This window comes from Filicampus tigris, chromosome 14 (assembly GCF_054856515.1).
Source record: "Filicampus tigris isolate MCC_2025a chromosome 14, RoL_Ftig_1.0, whole genome shotgun sequence".
In the NCBI taxonomy this organism is placed as follows: domain Eukaryota; kingdom Metazoa; phylum Chordata; class Actinopteri; order Syngnathiformes; family Syngnathidae; genus Filicampus; species Filicampus tigris.
Genome location: NC_141230.1, coordinates 11,184,679 through 11,204,722, shown reverse-complemented (window position 1 = coordinate 11,204,722; position 20,044 = coordinate 11,184,679). Strand labels below are relative to the sequence as shown.

The 20,044-nt window shown below is 44.1% G+C and overlaps 1 protein-coding gene across 1 annotated transcript; it reads right to left on the bottom strand.

Annotated features, from left to right (window-relative positions):
- Positions 1 to 4,072: 4,072 nt before the first annotated feature.
- On the bottom strand, positions 4,073 to 19,749 carry irs2b (insulin receptor substrate 2b). The gene is made up of 2 exons (XM_086051809.1): positions 16,328 to 19,749; positions 4,073 to 7,160 (listed from the first exon to the last, which is right to left on the bottom strand). The coding sequence occupies exons 1-2, from the start codon at positions 19,509 to 19,511 to the stop codon at positions 7,156 to 7,158; spliced, it is 3,189 nt and encodes a 1,062-aa protein (XP_085907935.1). The 5' UTR covers positions 19,512 to 19,749; the 3' UTR covers positions 4,073 to 7,155.
- Between the last annotated feature and the right edge of the window lie 295 nt (positions 19,750 to 20,044).

The window sequence follows — 20,044 nt, the reverse complement described above, 5'->3', positions numbered from 1 at the left end:
GAAAGATATGCAGCTGATAGATCAACACAGCACTCCCGAACAGGAAGTGCTTTTTGAGCGGGAGACGGAAACACAAATGGGTGTGCCCCAGGGTATTTGCTCTCTCTTATCAACCTGTCAGCCAGTTCCTCCAGCGTGTGTGTGCGTGTTTGTGTGTGTGCGTGCATGCGTGTGGGTGTGTGTGTGTGTGTGCGGCACGGACAAACAAGGCGACAAATACAAAAAATGGTGTTTGCATTCCTCCCGGTTGCTTCTGTGAGAAATGAATGATGAGTGGTTGAACTAGCAGATCTGCAGCCACATCTTAAAATGCAATAAAACAATACACTACACTTATGACTTTCATAAACGCAAAGGAAAACAAGCAATTTAAAGGCTCTTGTTAATATTTTTAAGTAATCAGGCCATACTTTATACAATTATTTGTGAAAATAATTACAGAGGGAAAATGTATATTGGAATGTAAATGACTTGCTATTAAAATTCAATAATTTCCAAACCAACCAAACATGCAACTTCCAGAGCTCTATTAAATGCACAGACTGGCCGCCTTTGCGGTGCTCATTTCATATATGGTAAGTTATTCTGGTCATTATTACCATGTACCCTGCCTCTTGACCAAAGTGCTGGGATGGGCTGTGCATATGTGACCCTCATGAGGACAAACACTGTCATAAATAAATGCTGGATGGTTGATATTTTTTAAACCCACCATAGGAACAATATTTGCAGTGTTCAATGAAATATAAGCGTATTTTAATGATAGATTAATGTTATTAAACAAAACATGATTTCAAAAGGTAAACACATAAAAAACAAAGAAAACAACATAAATGACAAATCATACTATCTAAATAATATTCCCTGCCCCGTAAATACAGACACTTGATTGACAAATCTAAAACTATATTTATGATTATAAAAGATGGATGATGCACATATTTAGGATTTCCACTTTGCAAAAGTAGAAGAGTGAGTGGGGAGCTAATAATCAATGACAGTCGCTTCACCTCAAACTAATTACAAGCAAAAACATACACAAAGCAGTCTTGAAGGTAGGTGAGGATTTGAGTGGGGGCTTAGGGGGAGGTCCTCAGATGGCCTCAAAGCATTTAGCTTTTAAAATACACACGTGCGACGTTCCAGACAGCTTTCCGGAAGAAGATCATTTCCTGTGGAACTGCTGTATGTCGCTGTCCATAAGGCCGATGGCTCCCTTGAGCCAAAGCTACACTTTATGACACTTAGTGGACCCACCGCTACCACACACACAAACGCACACACACCCACGCACACACATGCTCAATCATAAACACTCTCCAACTCAAATGGTCTTATCTGTTTTTAAACCCGATTAAATGACACATCCCTGTATTACGGAAACATAAGCATGGCTTAAAAATGGTTGTAGCCCTTTGTATGGCAAAGAAACAATGGACAAATTGGATGCAATACATCTCACTATAAGGCAGTAAAACCATATGATTTCGCTTTTATTTCGCATATATATTATGACAAGAAAATTAACTACGAAAATTACTAGAATCATTTTCTTTGATATATGTGCGATGGAAACTTCATATAACGGTTCATCTGTTACAGCCTATTGTCCATTAAATTGAATTATAGTTTTTTGTGGCCTAAAAATGCTCAGTACAGTACAAAATGATTGTAAATAAATATAGAAAGCTTATCCAAACTTACTTCACTTGTGCTTGGGGGGATAATAGCGTGCAGGTGGTTGCTTTCATGTTAGCGTGCTTGACGAAAACAAATATACCGTACCAAAAAAAATAGCATGTTCGAGAGAACACGTACCACGTGATGAGAGCTTGCTCCATTAAACAACACTCATGGATGTATGAATAGGTAGATATGACATGCTCCTTTTAAGCTAATGCCTACAGTGATGCTAAGCTAATGTCCTAGCTTTGCATCACTTTTGATGGAAAGCATGTCAGTTGCCCCGCTAACATGGCCTCCACGTATGTCTTTAATGTGAAGTGGACCCCGTTAACATGGCCGCCACATCGTCAGGTCCGTCAGCCTGCTCTAGTCTACTATGTAACATGGAAATAAGTGTTCTAGTTTCTGTCTGATGATTGCGTAAACAACAGCGGCCAATTCTGGAGTTGCCATTACTTGAACAGCTACTGTACAAAACCGCGTCTTGAGCAAACTGGAAGCTGTTTTCTATCCGTTAAATCTGGAGTACGTTGGTTCCAAGTCCATTAAATTAATATTCCATTATAATTAATTGAAATGTCTTGAAGTATCTTGGGTCATGATAATGATGAAGACATTTCTAGGCAGCACCGTCCGTCTGTTGTATATTCAACCAAACATGATTGGATGTACTCCTCTCTACACAGTACATCTGCGGTCAAAATATATCAAGACTGGCCTACAGAAAATTAAGATAGCCCTGTAATGATGCCCCACTCAATAGACCAAGCTGGAGTCGAGCAAGTGAAATGTTTGTAAGTGAAAGGGTCAATACTAAGAAATCTGATCTGCCATCTAAATGACTGAAATAATGAAATCATTGCACACTTGTCAAACATCCGCTTAGGCGCTACACACTACCAGTCCCAGTTCTGCAAACATTGGTATTACGGCTGCCTCTTGTATGATCCGTCTTAGTGTATTATCTTGGTGTGGGTGTATTTGTATTTGTATATTCTTGTTTTTATATTGTGTATCTTGTTTGTCTGGATCTCAAGTCTTTAATAAATCATTCAAAGGGTTGTGTGTAAATGAGTATTAAGGCCATACTGAAGGGAAAAGAAATACAATAATATGTCATAACAATTTTTTTTAGGAAAAAAGTAAAATACAGTAAATGAAATTATCCTCATTTTTTAAAAATCATTCAAAATTAAATCAAACATATTTTTTATTCTTTATTCAAATAAGATTATGACATTTTTACTATATCTGATTTTATTGTAGTAAGATTATGACTTTTTTTTAATGATTGTATTATTATATGTTATATATTAAATAAAAATATCTGTCTTTTATATTTGAAAAACCATACAATATAATTCTTGAAAAAAATTGATTTAAGTGCGTTCCCATTTCCCAAAAGGATGGGGGATTAACATATAAATAAAACCTTCCTCAATGTATGATGTTTGTTTTTTTTATGCGCGCTGAACACGACTCCTTTATACTTCTTACTCTCAGGAAAAACACTTGGCACTGTCTTTTAATAGCAATAAATAAAAAGTAACATATAATACATAAATATGAAACAGTATCATATTTGAATTTGACTATAGTTAAAAGAAAATAAAAGATGCTTGTGGAAACATTAGGTACGTGTTACCTTTCCATCTGCCCTCGCTGACCCTGCCCCAAGACTGGTTGATAGCAAATAGCAATAGTATCTCCGTGCATCAGAAACCAGAGACATTTAGAACTTGTCTCAGCCTTAATTATCATTTTAATTAGCACGGTTGTGGGAATGAATAATCCGCTACCATACGGTTAAGTGTGCAAAAGCGTTGATCTCACAGGCGTTTTAATCCCACCCACCTCCAGAGGCTGTTGTAACATGCTGTTAACGACTATTGCCGAGGAGGGGGTGGGGCCTGCGAGGCTAAACAATAACAGGAGGCATCCTAGGTTAGAGTCCCCGCCCAAAAGGCTGGATGCAGACTTTCTCCACAAACTGCACTCGAAATAAACGAGATCAAACAAAGAAATGTGCAAATGTGTCTTCTCCTTAAATCATAATTCTAAGAGAATTTTTTTTAGAATCTTATATGAACAAACTAATAAATTGTAATATTTTCTTACTAGACTAGAGTCAGGTTAAAGTCCTACTTTTATGAGACTGTAGTGACAATACTTAGAATATAAAGTCATAATATTCCAAGGAAAAGGGTGAAATAGTGTTTCTGCGTGACGACTGAGTTTTTAATGTCATGACATTAAAGTCGCAATATTCCAAATAAAAAGGCATAAATGCAATTTTAGGAGAATCAATTGTAATAAATTCACGAGGAAGAAAAGCCGTAATTCATTTGTGTGCGTGTGTGTGAAAGAACAAACAGTTGCAGACATCTTTTCTTAAATAATATCAATATTTATTCCATGTGTCTAAAAAGAATCAATCCAATCTAAAGCAAAGACGTAAATTTAAATTATCATCTCTTAGTCGCATCACAATAATATGCAAGATGTAAAGTATTTACAGTGGGGAAAAAAAAACACAGCAAAGCTGGGGGCCCCCCCAACAGTAACTTTTTGATGCTTTCATCAAAATACATGACCCAAATGCAAAACACTGCTCAAACACCAAATGGGCTCGATTAGCAAATTTCAAATTGGAAGAGAAAAATAAACATGTACAAACCGCAACAAACAAAAACAACAACAACAAAAATGAATTTTAAGGTTTGATAAACAAATATAGACAATATTTGTACATTTGGTACACCTTGGTAAGTAAACTAGTTTTCTATTGTGTAAATATTGCATATGCCATTTGTCCCCAAGTGTCAAGAATTAATTAGGACAAGTATGAATTTCTGGTAAAATTTGCAGTTACAGCATTAGAAAAATTGTGGCATCATCTTTCACAATACTATCCCATCAGAGTTATTAAATTACTTGAAAACACGCACACAAAAAAAAAGGAAAAATCAAAGCCAAACCAGAACTGGTTAGCGTATAACTTAATTAGTGCTTTTGTTGTATCACGCCAACACAAACTATGTACAGTAAAAACAGCATAAGTTATTTAACTTAAAGTTGTTTTGTTGTCATAACGTCACACTATTTACAGTCTTTAAGTACCAGTGGATCCAGATAAACAGCAATGATGCTTGTCCTGCTCTGTGTTGCGTTTGTAGTTGTTGGAGCTTCGACTCGTTGGCTTTTCACTGTCGTGGTTGCGCGTTCCCAACCTTGGAACGCGGCGTGTACTACATTCAACGCGTCTTGTGTTACAATCTAGACAAGTTTGTAAGTGCAAGACCATGCTTTCGGTCCGCCAGCGTCCAAAAATGGCGGCGCGGGGCCCGGCGACAAAACTCACCACGTGGCTCGGCGCCGCAATGAGGCAACAGGTGAGTGTGTGACTGTGTGTCTGTGTGCATTGTCCAGTTAAGACCAGGGATGGGCATTTGACCACCTTTCATTGATCGACAGTGGAGAAAATGAACAATCAATTAATTGATTGTTAAATGACTCCTTCTAAAAAGGTGGAAAACACAACGTTGCGGGAATCAAGAAGTACGTAATTATGAGAATGCAGAGCAAATGTCAACAGAATGAAATGTAATTTAGCCAAAATAAAGTTGTAGAATAAGAGAATGGGTAATAATTGGTTCAACGAAAAGAAAAGAAATGTTAACAGAACAATTTGGAGAGAAAAAGGTGAAATTTTAACTAAATGTTTTTTCTTTCTTAGGAGAAAATTTTTGTTTGTCAAAAATATCGGGAGAAAAAGTCAAAATTCACCCCTTTTTTTAAATAAAGGACTCATTTTACAAAAAAAATTCAAATATTTTGTCACAATAGTCATGACAAAAAAATCCCTTTAAGAGAAAGTCACCTATGATGTGATTATTTTTAAGAGAGAAAAAGTTAAATTAGTCTATTTATAAAAAAAGTAGTAGCAAAAAAGAAGTCAATATTCAACAATAAAATCATATATTTTCTAAATAAAGTCACATATGACAAAAAAAAACATTTACGGGGAAAAAAAACATCTAATGAGCATTTTTTTTGTAAAACAAGCCTTCCGCAGCCTTCCGATTTCTATTTTTTTGCATTAATTCTTACTGAGATGTGGATGTTCGATGTTCCTGTTTCCACTGCAGTGTCTTAATGAACAGAACAATGCTGCCGGGGGGAGTTGGATGTTTGCCTTAGCTGACGTCATTTTCTTGAGACCGCAAACTAGTGCAGATTGAATCAACAGCCAAGCAGCGCACTCGATTTTGATTGCGTCAAAAACACGTTTAATCAATGATCAGTTCCTCACAATCGACCAAATTCTATCACTATGCCCATCCCTAGTTAAGACAAAGAACTTCTAACATTCCATCATGTCATGAGGTCCTGCAGGCGGCTTGGGCGGGTGTGCAGGGGACTACAGGTGAACAGGTCCAAAAGTGTTTGGAGGTGCTGAGACTTTTGCTCAGACAGGCCACGGGTGTACCTGGGTCATGCTTCGGTGTTTGAGCGTGACATCATTGCTCCTCAAAGAAGCGAGGATAGAAAATCTCTCCCTCCGCCCCCCTCCCCCGCCGGGCGAATAAATAAACTGTAGAAATGTTTCATACATCATCTTGTCGTAAATGTACCGTGGAAATCTCAGAGTGGCTCATTCTTTGCGGATCGGTTCAGTTGTGAAAGGGTTGCTAGGTCCAGACAAAACAGCCCATCAGGGGCGAGAGTAAGGCTTTGGATTGGTGATTCCTTTCTTTAAAAAAAAAAGAAAAAGTTTTAAAAAATAAATATTATATATATATATTCATATCAACTATGGGGGGTTTTAACCAACCTGTTTTTGTTTGTTTTGCTGAGGTAGGTTTTCTTAAGCAAACTTTTATTTATTTATTTTTTTAAATATGTACCTAAATGCCACTTTTATTATTTATAGAAATTCACACATTTGGAAAATGTTTCACCAAATGCATACATCCGTGTTAAATAAATAAATATTTTGTATGCATTCTTTCTTTTTTTTTTTTTGCACGTGTGATATCCAGGTTTGGTGTCTTCTCAGGTCAGGCAACCAGTTCAAACTCTATTATTAATGGTAACCAAAATAATATATATCCAACATGACATAATAACTTGTGTAGTCATTTTGCAGATAAATAACATAATTACCAAGAGTTAATAGTTGGTATGAGTTTTTTTTTTTTTTTTAATCATCTAGTCCAGCAGCATCAATGGATGGCACCTCATCGTTTTGGTGCCGAGGGAAGATTTGGGGTGAAAGATCAAGTGTCCGTGTTGCTGTGGCGACTGCCGCCTCTGTGACCTTGCAGGGATGGCAGCGGGGGTCAAAGGACATGTGGGCGGCAGCCCGCGGTCCAGCTGTTGCCGAGGCGACGTCATCACATGCGGGCGGCGGACCGACCTGACGAACAGGAGAAGGGGAAAGGGGGAGGGTGACTGAGCCGGTGGCCTTCATTCTGAAAGAGAGAAGGAAAAAACACGTTATGTGAAACGATGACAATGAAGTCAAATTTGCCCCCCCCCCCAAGTAAAAAAGTGGAATCTTAGAAAAGTAAAGTGCATAGGATTAGTAGGGTTAAAAAAAATATATAATAATATTAATTCATATTTCTCAACAGTCTAAAAACAGGCGTAATCTAGCGAGAACAGTCATTTTTTTTCAGGAATTTTTTTTTTTACAAGAATGAAGTCAGAATTTTTTTTACTTTTGGGGAATTTTTGGAAGAAAGTGACATTTAGAGAAAGCAAGATGTATTTTTCATTTAAGAAAAAGGTGTAATCTTATCGTAATTGCAAGAAAAAGTCTCCCCTTCACTGAAAAAAAAATTTTTTTTTAATGTTACTGGAATAAAGTCACACTTAAAACAAAGAGTGTCCTGGCCAAAATAGGTCATCTGCCGTTAACGTTCTCCTTATTCAAAGCCACTGTGCCATCGACTAGAGTTTATTTCACACTAAGATCACAACATAGCCTTGCTTTAAATATAAAAGTACGTGGGTGCGTGCGCGCACGCGTGTGGGCAAATGGATTCCCCCACTTTGTTACCAAGTAAGGAATAAGTGCTCTTGAAAGTATGTGTTCCTCAGTTAGCGGACACGTAACTGGTCACTCGGCGGCTTTAAAACAGCGTGGCATTTGGCAGTCACAGACACAACACAGGTATTCCTGACTGCATACACACTCCAAATAAAACATGCAAATGTCACCCCCACGCACACACTAGCACAGTGACCTATTCTTCTTATTTATTCTCATTCATGCAGTCGCCACAGTGTCGCTTTCTGTCCCACTGGAAAGCACTGCTGAACTCTGACCCCCACGCACTTGTTTGTGAGCTTTCATTTGCATGCAGCTATCAAACAGCGGCGGAAGTGCCGGTCGACAACACACACTCGCACAAATACACACGGCTCGGCCGGCCGCATTTTTGTCCCCCGCTCGCCGTCTCCTCTAGCCCCCCTCCCACCCGGAGGCGAACAAGAGCTGTTTTCACAAAGCTGGATGTGATCGTTCATTCTCTAAAACAAACCTTTCATTCAGGCCAAGCTGACCCCCCCCCCCTCCTCCCCACAACACTCCTACTATAAACACACACACTTTGTTCTCCTGTTTTGGACTCACAAATTACAAAAAAAAAAAAAAAAAAAAGAAAAATCTGACAATTATGTCTCCTTTTTTTTTTTCTCAATGGATGACTCATTTTGAGGGTTTAATTTGGCTCCCCTATTGGTGCCTCCTGATTGTTTGGGTTCATTAGAGGGCAACCAAAAAAAGAGAGAGAAGCAAGAAGAAAGAGTTTGGGGAGAGGTGGAAAAACCACAGTAACAGAATCAACCTGACTGAGAGGACCGGGAATGCAGTGAGGTCATGGGACCGTCGGCCTATAACAATCTGTGTGTGTATTTGTGTGTGCGCGAGTGCTGGTCCAGACAGTAGCCTGTCGAGGCAAACACTTGGGTGAGAATGACTGAGATGTGCCGGGAAAATGAATCACTGCGAGTGTAGATTAATAAGGCGCTGCACAGGAGACAAATACATGTCACGTCTCAGCTCGCACACACACCAGACAACAGTGGTTTGTGGAAAGGGGGTGTGACCCAAAGATCGGGATAGAGGTCCATCAAGGAATGAACCCAATGGCTACTAAACCCTGTCCTGGTTTGTGGGGGGCTGGTAGGAGGGGCACATAAACACCCCCCCCGCCCCCTCAATGTTTTACGCCATTTCAGTCCCTCCCACAACCATTACGACCGCCCGGCCTCACTGACTGTTCATTATTTATTTAGCTCGCAGGCTAAACTTAGCCCAGCTCCATTCAGGGCTCGGACACCGGGGTGCGTTATGAGCGGCCGGGTCTCTTCCGACGTAAACATGTCCACTGTGGCCTCCTCCGCTTACCGTATCTTGTATAAATAGCCATAACAGTGACAAATAAGACAGCAAACCACTAAAAATGTGAGGCGGGGCCCGGGGGGGATCCGAATTCCCATTGGGGTTCAGCAAATATGAATCTCTTGTGACTTTGAAAAGTTTATGTATAAACGACAGTAGCCAAAAGGATTAACAGCGGCCTCATGTGACCCGAGGTAAACCCGAAACCTTTCCCCAACACCCCAATAAAATAAAAACATTGGGAATTTTTTTTTAATCTAACTTTATATGCTGAGAAACCTTGAACTACTAACGGTGGCAGCAAAGAACTTCCCTGAGCGAACGAGAGTGTTTGCTGTAATGTCTTATTTTGCAGATCTGATCAATTACGTCACTGATCGATCGGCAAATTATGGGTAAGGGTTACAACAGATCAATGCTTAATATGTGTCGATCTGATCCAACCGATCACATCTGTGTAATGTTGAGTCAAAACAACACAAATCAATACCCGCTCACGCAGAGAATACAAATGTAATATGCATGCCAAGCCAGTAGGTGGCTATATCACTTCCTCATGGGTCTTTTCTGAAGTCATTTTTTGGATTTGAAATACAGTGCATCTTTTGGGATACCGGTCAGGATGTTTTCTGACACACCTGGCATGTGTTTATTTAGAATGGTTTGTAAAAATGTGACACTGCTAAACAAATAGAATAAAGCTTTGCATTTTCAGGCTCCAAGATGACATGTAAACAACCCCTACAGTGAAAAAGAGCAAAAGTGATGTCAGGTCTTCTCCCTGAGAGATGAACAGGCTTGGATACGTTGTGTTTACATTCCAGCCTCCTGCCGGCTGGCTCCTCCCTGATCTATCGCAGAGCTCCACTACACAAACAGAGAGTGCCTTATGACCTGTGACCTCCCACGCCTTGGGCCTGTCCGATGCACAACACAAAAACAAACCCTGCCTGCTCACCTCAGTCTTTGCTGGTGGCGTAAACACAACATCCAAACACAGTATCCCCTTGCAACGACTTGCGCACATTTGTGACAATAGTTGAAGATATTTTCAAAATGATGGAAACTCCCATTACTATATCCAGTGTGGTCATCATATTGCGTAATTTAAACAGGCATACACAGCATTACTCCAAAAGCATCACAAATGTCTTTTATATGCATGCAAAATACATAAATTGAACCTAATAAATGTTCGCCACTCTCTAATAACCAGTAACAATTTCCTTTTTCCTTCCTAGTGCAATAGTGAGCACAATAATGCTGAGAGGACGTTCTTCTTTAGGCAACAAATGAATGAAGTGAATTAGTAGTGCCTCTGCTGGTTGCAGCCAAGTAGTGCAAGTCTTCTTTTTTTTTATGTGCTTATGTGAACTAGGGCAGCAGCTATCAAGTATTTTTAGAATTGTGTTTTCTAACAATTACTCATCGATTGATCAAGTAATTGGATAAAAATTAGCTTTGCCTTATTTAACGCAATAACATACATGCAAGGTGCAGGTAATATTTTAATCCACTTGTCGCTATCCACACGTTCTACAGTAATATTTGTGACTTTTTGTGTGTGTGGCTTTAAAACGCGGGGACTGGCCTGGTGAGTGACGCGTGTGTCAGGAAACGGGAGTGGGACACCCTCTGGCTCACTTCATTGCTTTTTTTTCCCCTCTCTCTCTCTCTCTCTCTCTCTAAATCTTAGTCAGAATTTAGATACATCTCTCCCCATAGATTTTGGGCTATGAGATGAAATGACATCACAAGCACTGTAGTGATTTTGCTGGCTAAAAAAAAAAAAAAAACACAATTGAGGAAGCTTGGTTTATTAAAAAGTGATCACTAGGAATGGCAACTATGTCAGGCTGTCAGCATCAAAGTGTGCAGTCATTTAGGTCTGTTAACTTGAGCGCTGCCGGCCCTGCTAGCGCGACGATCGCTGCCAGCGTGGCTAGCACTGTACAATACAGTGTCAGTGTAATTAAGTTGTTTCTTAGCGCCCTTAATTAATGATTCAACATTATTTCAGGACAACATTATGCTGTCGCCATCGGAAGCAACCGTTTGTGACGGCAATAAACGACCCCCCAAACACAGTTTGGAAAATGATTCAAGTTAGCCCTTGCGCCGCAACACACTCCCGGGAACAACTGCTACATAAATGCCTACCAAGCATTGATTTCCATATATTCATAAGGATAAAGGAGCTCAGATAATGGATGGTAACTAAGGTTTATTTGAAAGTCAGCCTTCTTACCGGCTGGCAGCGTGTTTGTGCCATGCCTAGCATGAACAAACATTGCTGCGGTTAGCTTGACTTTTTCTTCCTGACAGGGTACAATAAATAAGCGGGTACTCAAGGCAGAAAAACGCCTCACGAGCATTTTTAAGATGATCCATTACTTAGTCCATCAAGGAAATGGACTCAAATGTCTATTACTAACAAACAAATAAAAAGTTTATCCTGGGTCTATGTTCAGCATAAATTGGTCATTGGAAGAGGCTGAGTGGCTGAGACATGCTCACATCACACACCAGCTCGAGACAAAACAAGCCGCTCAACAATGTTTAATCCCGAAGTGAACCTAAGCCTTCTTACCTCCAAGCTAAATTGGGGATAGGTTGACTTTGTTTTTATCTGCGACTGGAACATCCTGCCCTAGTGTACTCTCAAGAGTTATGTATCACACTCACTGTGACTGTGCAGGGCTATAGGGGAGGAGTTTACTGGACAGGTGAGGGCAAGAAACAAAGTGTTCCCTATCTCTGTTGTGTGTCATCAAAGATTCGCATTTGGCTGACTTCGAAAAAGTGCACTTTGTACTTCTGTAACTTTGTCATTAAAATGCATACAAGTGGGAATATTATAAGGGAGGGGTCAGATGAAATTACAAATATATATATACATATATATGTCAGGGCTATGTTTTTTTAGGCTTGTGATGACAGCACCAACATTTAATCAAGAATGATTAGCTTTAGTTGCTAAACGGGTCATTAGGAGCTCCTCTGAGGCCTCTGGTGCAAGAAGCCAAAGAAGGCCACGGAGGTATGGAAAACAACAGAAGATACACACCGGTGCCAAATAAAGCATGTGTGTGTCAACCGAGGAGGGGGTTGTGGGGTGGTTGTGGGGGTAGGCGTAGGTTGCATCACATGATTTCTGCAAAACAGAAAGCGATGCCTGGAGAGAAGAGGCGGAGAATCGGGGGGGAGGGAGGATGCAAAAAAAAAAAAAAACGGGGGGAGGGGTTTGATGTAAGGCTTCTTGAACACACCCTCGCGCACCCTCCACCACCCTCCTCCACTACCACCTTCTCCCTGTTGTTGTGGCAGATGGTGGCCAGTCATTAGCGTATTGTCACTCTCCTCCGAAAAGAGCCAGATAACCAGTGAGTGCTGCTTGGCGGGGCAGGTGCAAATACTCCTGACTGAATCCCCCCCCCCCCCCCAACACATACACACACACAACCCACCCACCTCTTCACGCAACACACACGCACACACACACGCACACACAGCCCTCTCTCGGCCATCTGCTGGCGGCTGCGCATATGCAGACAGGAAGACGCACAAAGTGGAACGGTGTGTGCGTTGGGCTGCTAAATTCGGCAAGGCATGGAGGGAGTGAGTCAGATTCTCCCCTAAATGCAACCATGCAAGACGGCTGTTACAACAGAGGGTGGGGGTGGGGCGGGGTATGGGGGGGGGGGGGGGTGAAAGATGAAAGGTGGCCTCCGAAGAAATATGGTGAAAGTAATCCACACGCTTCCATGATGTGGCTTGCTGCATTTCTCTGTAGTTCAAAGGTCACTAAACTGACATTGCAGCAGGTTTAGGAGGCGTGCCCTTGAAGGCGAAACCGTGGAGCCGCAGCTTCAAAAACAACTACCCAATCAAATCCTTTGCCCATTAAAAGTTCCACTAGATGCAGAAACGAGAAAGTCCATATATAGAAATATAGAATGCACCCCCCCTCATATTCATTCACATGTGTGTTGAATTTTAGAACAGCAACTGCCTCCCCCCTCCCCACTTCAGTTCGAGCCCACACTCCTTCCCTCTTTTCTTCCCCCCCCCCCCCCCCCCCCCCCCACGGGGTGACTGCAAATGCCAAATGAGGACACAGGATTTAAGTTCCGAACTGCAGCACTGAAGGGAATGTAAACTATGGGCTCAGTCAGTGATAACAAGAAAATGTGGCAAAGCTTGCGGAAGGCAACGCCTCATCTCTCCTTTGATCGCTGAGACGCATGTGTTTATTCATTTGGAAGGAGTAGTAGAAGAAGAAATGGGAGTAGTGGAAGTAGCAGTGACTGGTCTTGAAGAGGACATTTGCATGACAATGAACACGTAAAACTTGTTTTGTTGCGATTTTGAAGTTTTAGGCACAGTACAGATGACATCAAAAAAAGAACGCCTGCTCGATGCATGCCAAAGTCAAACCAGTCGGTGGCAATTCCCAATTAGTTTCTGCCAACTAAAATTAATATACTGTAAAAAAAATTATTTAAAAAAAAAAAACAACTATTGTTACTTTTCCACTTGGTCAATCAAGGCATTGTCTATTCCTAGTACACAGTGTAACATCACAACAGAGATGAGTTCAAAATGCTCAAAACATCTTTGAAATACATTTTCCCCCCCAAAAATATGTAACATTTTTCTGGCTTTGTTCATAGCCGTTAACAATTATGCAAAAATCAAATCACAAATGTTTATACAACCAGTAAGAGCCATAGCATGTTTGTGAAGTTGCTCGGAGTTTAAATTAAATAAATAAATAAAAATTCCCATCCCCCTTCGGAGTCTTCCATGCTGCCAGGTTGGAAAAACAAGTGAGCATTCACCTCTCCCAGCAACCTTTGCACACTGCCCCGCATTCCAGGCCTGAAACCCGGTACCTGACAATTGATAAACAACTGACTCACTTGTTTTCCTGGGGAACCCAATGACTTGCACAGAGTGCCGCGAGAAGCGTCAGAGCTGGCACAGAGACGAAAAAACAGACTGGCTAATAGGGCTGACGGAATTTGGGAAATGATTGAATTGCGCTTTTTCTGACAGATGTCGCATTTTACATTCAAATCACAATTTTTCTTCAAATCAAGCTTCACTGCAATATTCACTATGTAGAGTCACATTTAGAAACAGCTCAGATTCAGAAAACAGGTCAGCCGTGATTGGTCGTTGTGAGCAGTTGTGATGTCATTTTCGGTCTAGAGAAGACAAAATGGCCGCCCCCAGGGATGGCTAAAAACGAGTGCATTTTGCTGCTTAACTTATATTTCACCAACGCAAAATTAATCAGAATGCCGTGTTTCAACTAGTGGGCCTGCTGGGAACATTTCTTGAAAAAAATATGTTTGGGATGACTTCCACTTTGAGTGACATGGCCTGAAATTCATGTCAGCAAAACTAAATTGATTAAAAAACTAAGAGTACTTTTGAGACCTATGATTCTGTAGATGTCAAAACTCAGTAATCGGTGGCGCAAAATACTGCAAATTAACACGATATTATAAATATTTCATATATTTTTGACCTTATAAGCTTCTCGTAATGGCTGACGTTAGCACCAACCGATTCATTTCCGGTTTCCGAGCATGTGCTCACTATGTAGCTTTTATCTCTAGATAATTATTCATTGCTGTTCATAGCTTGTTGCTCTCCGCCCTAACACGGTTCAAGCCAGACTTTAGTGAAAAGTGTACTGTACACCTAAGCACTTATTTTGTTTTTATTTTGTTTTGTTTTCACGACTCATTTCACATTAGTTTAGCGATTAGCATTAATGTCTCCATCTTCTCATGTTCTTTCTTGTTGCTCAGTGTGTGGCATGCTTAGGATACTCCTCGTTAGGAAACGAAGGCGAGGATTAGTTATAAGTACTAAGAGGAGAGAACCAGCACCGTTCGTACCTCCCGCCTATAAACATTGTACAGAGCAGGATGTCTTGGCGCCAAACGAGCGGCCGGGAAGCAAGGACTTCTGGGAGAAAGGGTGACAGCGTGACATGGACATTGATGCTTTAGCAAGCTTTGAGCTGATAGGTTATTGACCTGTCCGCAAGTTCTCATTGGTGAGTGAGAGGGGATAAGAGCGCTTATAAAAAAATACTTTAAAAAAAACAAACGACTTTGCAACAATCCTGCCCCGGATTGTCTTTTCGGGTAACAGCGACTTCTGAAATGCCGCTGTTTGGTCACCTATCCGTGTAAATAATCCCTGCCTTTGAGAGTTACATGAAAAGCCAGTGATGCAACAGGACAAAGAATGAGGTGAAAGGTGATATTTTGATGGCAACTGTTCTTTCCCGGAAAGAACACCCATCAACAGTGTAGTATTCAGCCGTATAAACACAATAGAACCAAATAGGAGACCAATAAACCTGCTTTACAGTGAGGTATAAAATACAGTTTCTTTGCTGGTGTTACTACCTTCATTCAGCCGGTGTAGTAACACATAGTACAGATGAAACACTTGACGAAGTCTAAAACAACACCTCATGAGCTCAAACGACAGCCAATAGGAATAGAGAAACAGCCTGTAGCATGAATGATCATTTTAATGGTGTTCGGAATAGTAAGCGGCATTCTAGATTGACTTTTGCGGTATATCATCACAACCAAGTATCCATGCAGCCCAAAGTAGATTTAAGGCTGAGCAAACAGCTCACCTCCACATCACGCTCCTGTGAAATTTCTCGTTGTGTCATTGGTGTGACGAGTGGGTGACTAGGAGGTGACTAATCCTATCTAAACATCGCCTCCTGCACCTCAGAGCGATGTTTGGAACAACTTCCCTCAGTCACTGTGACACCTAAAACTTCAAAAAGCGTGGCCTTTGTGCGACCACGGTTGATGCGTCTCATGTTGTTTTGCCCTCGTTTTGTGACATAACAATGTAGGATGATATGGTGTTGAGCAACAAGCTGAAAAGCACGCCGCATTCTTTTTGATTAGGCGCACAAAAACACATTCTGATTCCTAGCTTTGAGCTCAGAGTCAGTGCGGCGAGTCCACCGACTGCGAGGCCGGCCGCAGGCAGGAACACTGCGCTCTCACAATTTTTCACAACTTGGGAATGAAAATGAGCCTAGTGCTGCTTAGCAACCACGAGTCAATCTGCAGAGTACACAGAAGCACTACGACAGATCCTGCTCCAGTAATGATACCACTCCCTTCATGAATGAAAGCCTCCTGAATGAATGTGTGTACACCATGTCGTGGCACTCACCTTTCACAGCAGCGGCAGTCGTCTCCTTGAATCCGAGGCTGGCGTAGGGGCTGGAGTTGAAGCCATTCATGCCACCCTTGCATCCACAGGCAGTCTTGAATCTCAGCAGTCCGTCGCAGCCCCCTAACCGGCACCCACCAAGAGTACCCTCCATCAAGTTTAAGGCAATGTAGTTGAGTCCATTCTGATAGCCCGCAGACGTTTCCCTGCACATCGGGGTGCCGCTGCCATAGTCCTCATCGGGTCCCTCTAAGCCCCGCACGCCGTGCGACACGTTCTCCACCGAAGCCGAGCTGTGGCGCTTGGTGTCGTGGGCAAAGGATGGGCACACGGGCGTGACAGTGGTGGTAGAAGAGAAGGTCTCGGAGCTGTGTCGCCGGCGTCCTTGGGGGTCAGCACGAATGACTTTGGCCCCCCTATGCGGATCTGCAGGGGGGACATTCAGTGAGGGTCCCCCGAGGAGAAAAGAATCCACTGGCGCCGCTGGTACTCTGTCCACCAAAAGGCTGCTGTCAAGACTCAGTCTATGGACACAGGCGGTGGGGCTGGTAGGGAGTGGGACGTCGTCAGTGGCGCAGAGGGGACCGAACGTCATCTCGGTGTAGTCATCCTTGACTGCAGCTGGCTGACACGCCAGACTCGCATGATGCTGGAGAGGATATTCATCCACAACCCCTCTCACTTCTGCCTGTCCCTCTACGCCTTTGCCCTCATCCTCTTGGTTCAAACTTCCCCCAGGGGGAAAAACCACGCTCTTAGGCGAGACAGGGTCCACATTAACATAGTCCGAGAGTGGTAAAGATCCCTCGTCTGCGCACTTCGAGCCGCCAGCGGACGCCACCGCGTCACTGGAAGCGCTGCTGAAGTCGATGTTAATATACTCCCCTGGGCTGCGTGGCTCAGAGGGGAGCGGGTGTTCGCTCATACATGGTAAGGTTCTGAGGGAATCCAGAGCCAGGCGGTTAGGTCGACATGCCCTACTCCTGTGCGCCAGACCTCCGTCACTCCGAGCCCCTCTGAGAGGAGGGGGGGCGGATGAAGGGGCGCCCGATGTCGCAGAGTCTCCCGAAGATACAGGACAGTAGTTGGACTCCTCTTCGATCCGCTGCCTCTGTAAACACATCACCACGTATTGGTCTGTGTCAGTGGACCCGTTGCGCTGCAATTGGCCCTTAAGTGAATGCGGCAGGGTGCTATAAGGCTGTCTGTGTTGTTGCTCTCCTCCGGAAGAACTAAGAATGTGCTCTCCGGGAGACATGTTCAGGTACTCTCCATTGGTGAGCTTTCCGTCAGTGCTCTCCATAGACATTTTGATTCCGCACCACATGCGCATGTAGCCGTTGTCCTCGAGGGAAATACTGCCTGGGGAATCTGTGTGCGGGGCCAGCCCTGCTGCAGAGGAGGGGTGCGGGTGCGATCGGGGGTTGATGATCTGCTTCGGAGCAGAGACGCACATGGGGCTCATAGGCATGTAGGGGTCATTCTTAACTCCTGATGTATGAGGTGCCGCGCCTGGCATCATCGGCATGTAACCACTGTCGCCCTGGAGACAGTTTGATCCCACTCGGACATCCCTGTGCTCATCTGGAAAAGTTCCTTTAGGAGAGGCTGTGAGACATCTGCGAGAAGACTGGGTTCCACTGGTGTAAGTGGCCCTCATTAACGTGTACTCGTCGAGGGAGGCCGAAGACACTTGAGGGAGACACCTCTGCTGGCGGGGTGTGGTCAGAGAGTATGTACGCTTTCGATAAGCCTTGTCCAACTCCGGGAACCACCGATAGCAGTTCTGGTTCTGTTGTTCCATCACCATGTAGCCATCGAGCCTGCTGCTATCCCGGGACGGGGGAGTCTCTGCCCTAAGGGACTCCGGAGTGTTGCTACCGTACGTGAGAGGCAACCGGAGATCGCGTGCGTCGGCGGGGCTCGTGCCGTACTCCTCACAGGATATGAAACCAGCATCACTCGGGGAGCCCGAAAAGGAGGCACTACAGCTGGAGGGACGAGCAGCGCTGCTATCTGGACACGAGGACAGGCTCACAAGACTGGGGGCAGCCATCGGCGGGGAATGAGACAGAGGCATAGACATGGACTTACTGTGCTGCAGGGAGGACGATTCGAACGTCCGACATGGGCGTGCGGTGATGGTATGAGACCTGCTCAGGAGGGTGCGGTGGACCCCCGGGCTGAGGGGGCTCCCATTGACCGACATAGGGCGTGTCATGGTGCCGTCGCCCTCGCTGGCCGTGCGTATCCGACAGGAGGAGAATTTACCCACAGGTGAGGTTGTAGCCATGCTGTCAGTGCGTGACCTCCGTAGAAGACCAGTCTGGCTGGGGGGAAGGTGGTTCAGGTGCCGCCTCGTGGGCACAGAGATGGGGTTGGTGCCTGATGACTGGCTTTTGCTGCGGGGGCGGAATTCAGACAGCTCCTTCATTGCTTTCATAGCTTCCAGGATGGTTTCGTGGATGTTCTGGGCCACAACAGAATCATCTGCTTGCATCCAAAGCTCGCCGGGACCGGTGGCTGCGGAGCGACCGACCTCGATGAAGAAGAAGCTGTCAGAGTGGCCGCACCTCCGGATGTTCATCAGCTGCAAAGTGACCGAGGCCACCTCGGTGTTGAGTTTAACAAAACTGATAGTCCGACTGGATAAGCACAGTCTGTACACACCGGTTAAATTCCTGCTCTGCCCCAAGCCTTTGGACTTCATATTGACCTGCCATACCTCCTTGTAGGCGGCGCTGACCGGCGTGATCACGCCGTAGCTCGCCTCGTCGAAGCCCACTAGCGAGGACGCAGAGTTGGACGCCGAGCCGTCGAACACTCTCCCCTCCGCGATTAAATCCGTCAGCACCCGGTACCATCCCTCCTGCTCGCCCTCGCTGTCGGCAGCCACGGCAAAGTACTCGTCCTTGGTGTACAGCGCGATGAGATATTTGTGTTTGGCGTCCGCTCGCTTGTTGACGTTCAGGCAGCAGTCCAGTGGGATGACCCGCTTGGCGGCAGACTTGTTCCTCCATTTCTTCTCGCTCTCGTAGTACTCCAGCCGGGCAGGGCAGCCCTCGCCGGGCTCCCTGAGCACGAAGAATCGCTTGTGTCCATGTTTGTGCTTCCTCAGGTAGCCGCACTTCTTCACGCCGGCGGCCGGTAGTGGGGGTCCGGCGTCGCTCGGCGGACTTGCCATTCTACTCTTCAAACACTTACGAGGAAGAAGAAGAATTGGAGAACACACGACGCTAGTTCTTTTTTCTTTTTCCTTTTTTACGCTTCAATCGTCCTCTTGCTTCCCCCACGGCTGAGCGATAAATAACACATGTCGTCGTCTGCTGCTGCTGCTGCTGCTGCTGCTGCTAGAGCTGGTGTCCGGACTGGGGAGGGGATACGACATGTGACCATTTACACACTCAAAGGAGGAGGAGGAGGAGGAGGAGGAGGAGGAGGGAAACGGGAAGGGGGGGAAGAAAAAATACGCACACAGCCAGTGGGCGGTGCGCGCTTAGCTCATTGGGCTCATTGGTGGATTGAGCGTGAATGCGAGAGGGTAGGAAAGCCTCCTACTACCGTCACTCTGCCCCCTTCCGACCTGTTTGAGCCTAGTCAGGGATCCGTTTATTTATTTATAGCGGCGGAGCAAGCATTTGGCTGCTTCGATACAGCCTCCATTTTGCGTCATTAGAGCACTTTAATCACCTCTATCTATCTATCTATCTATCTATC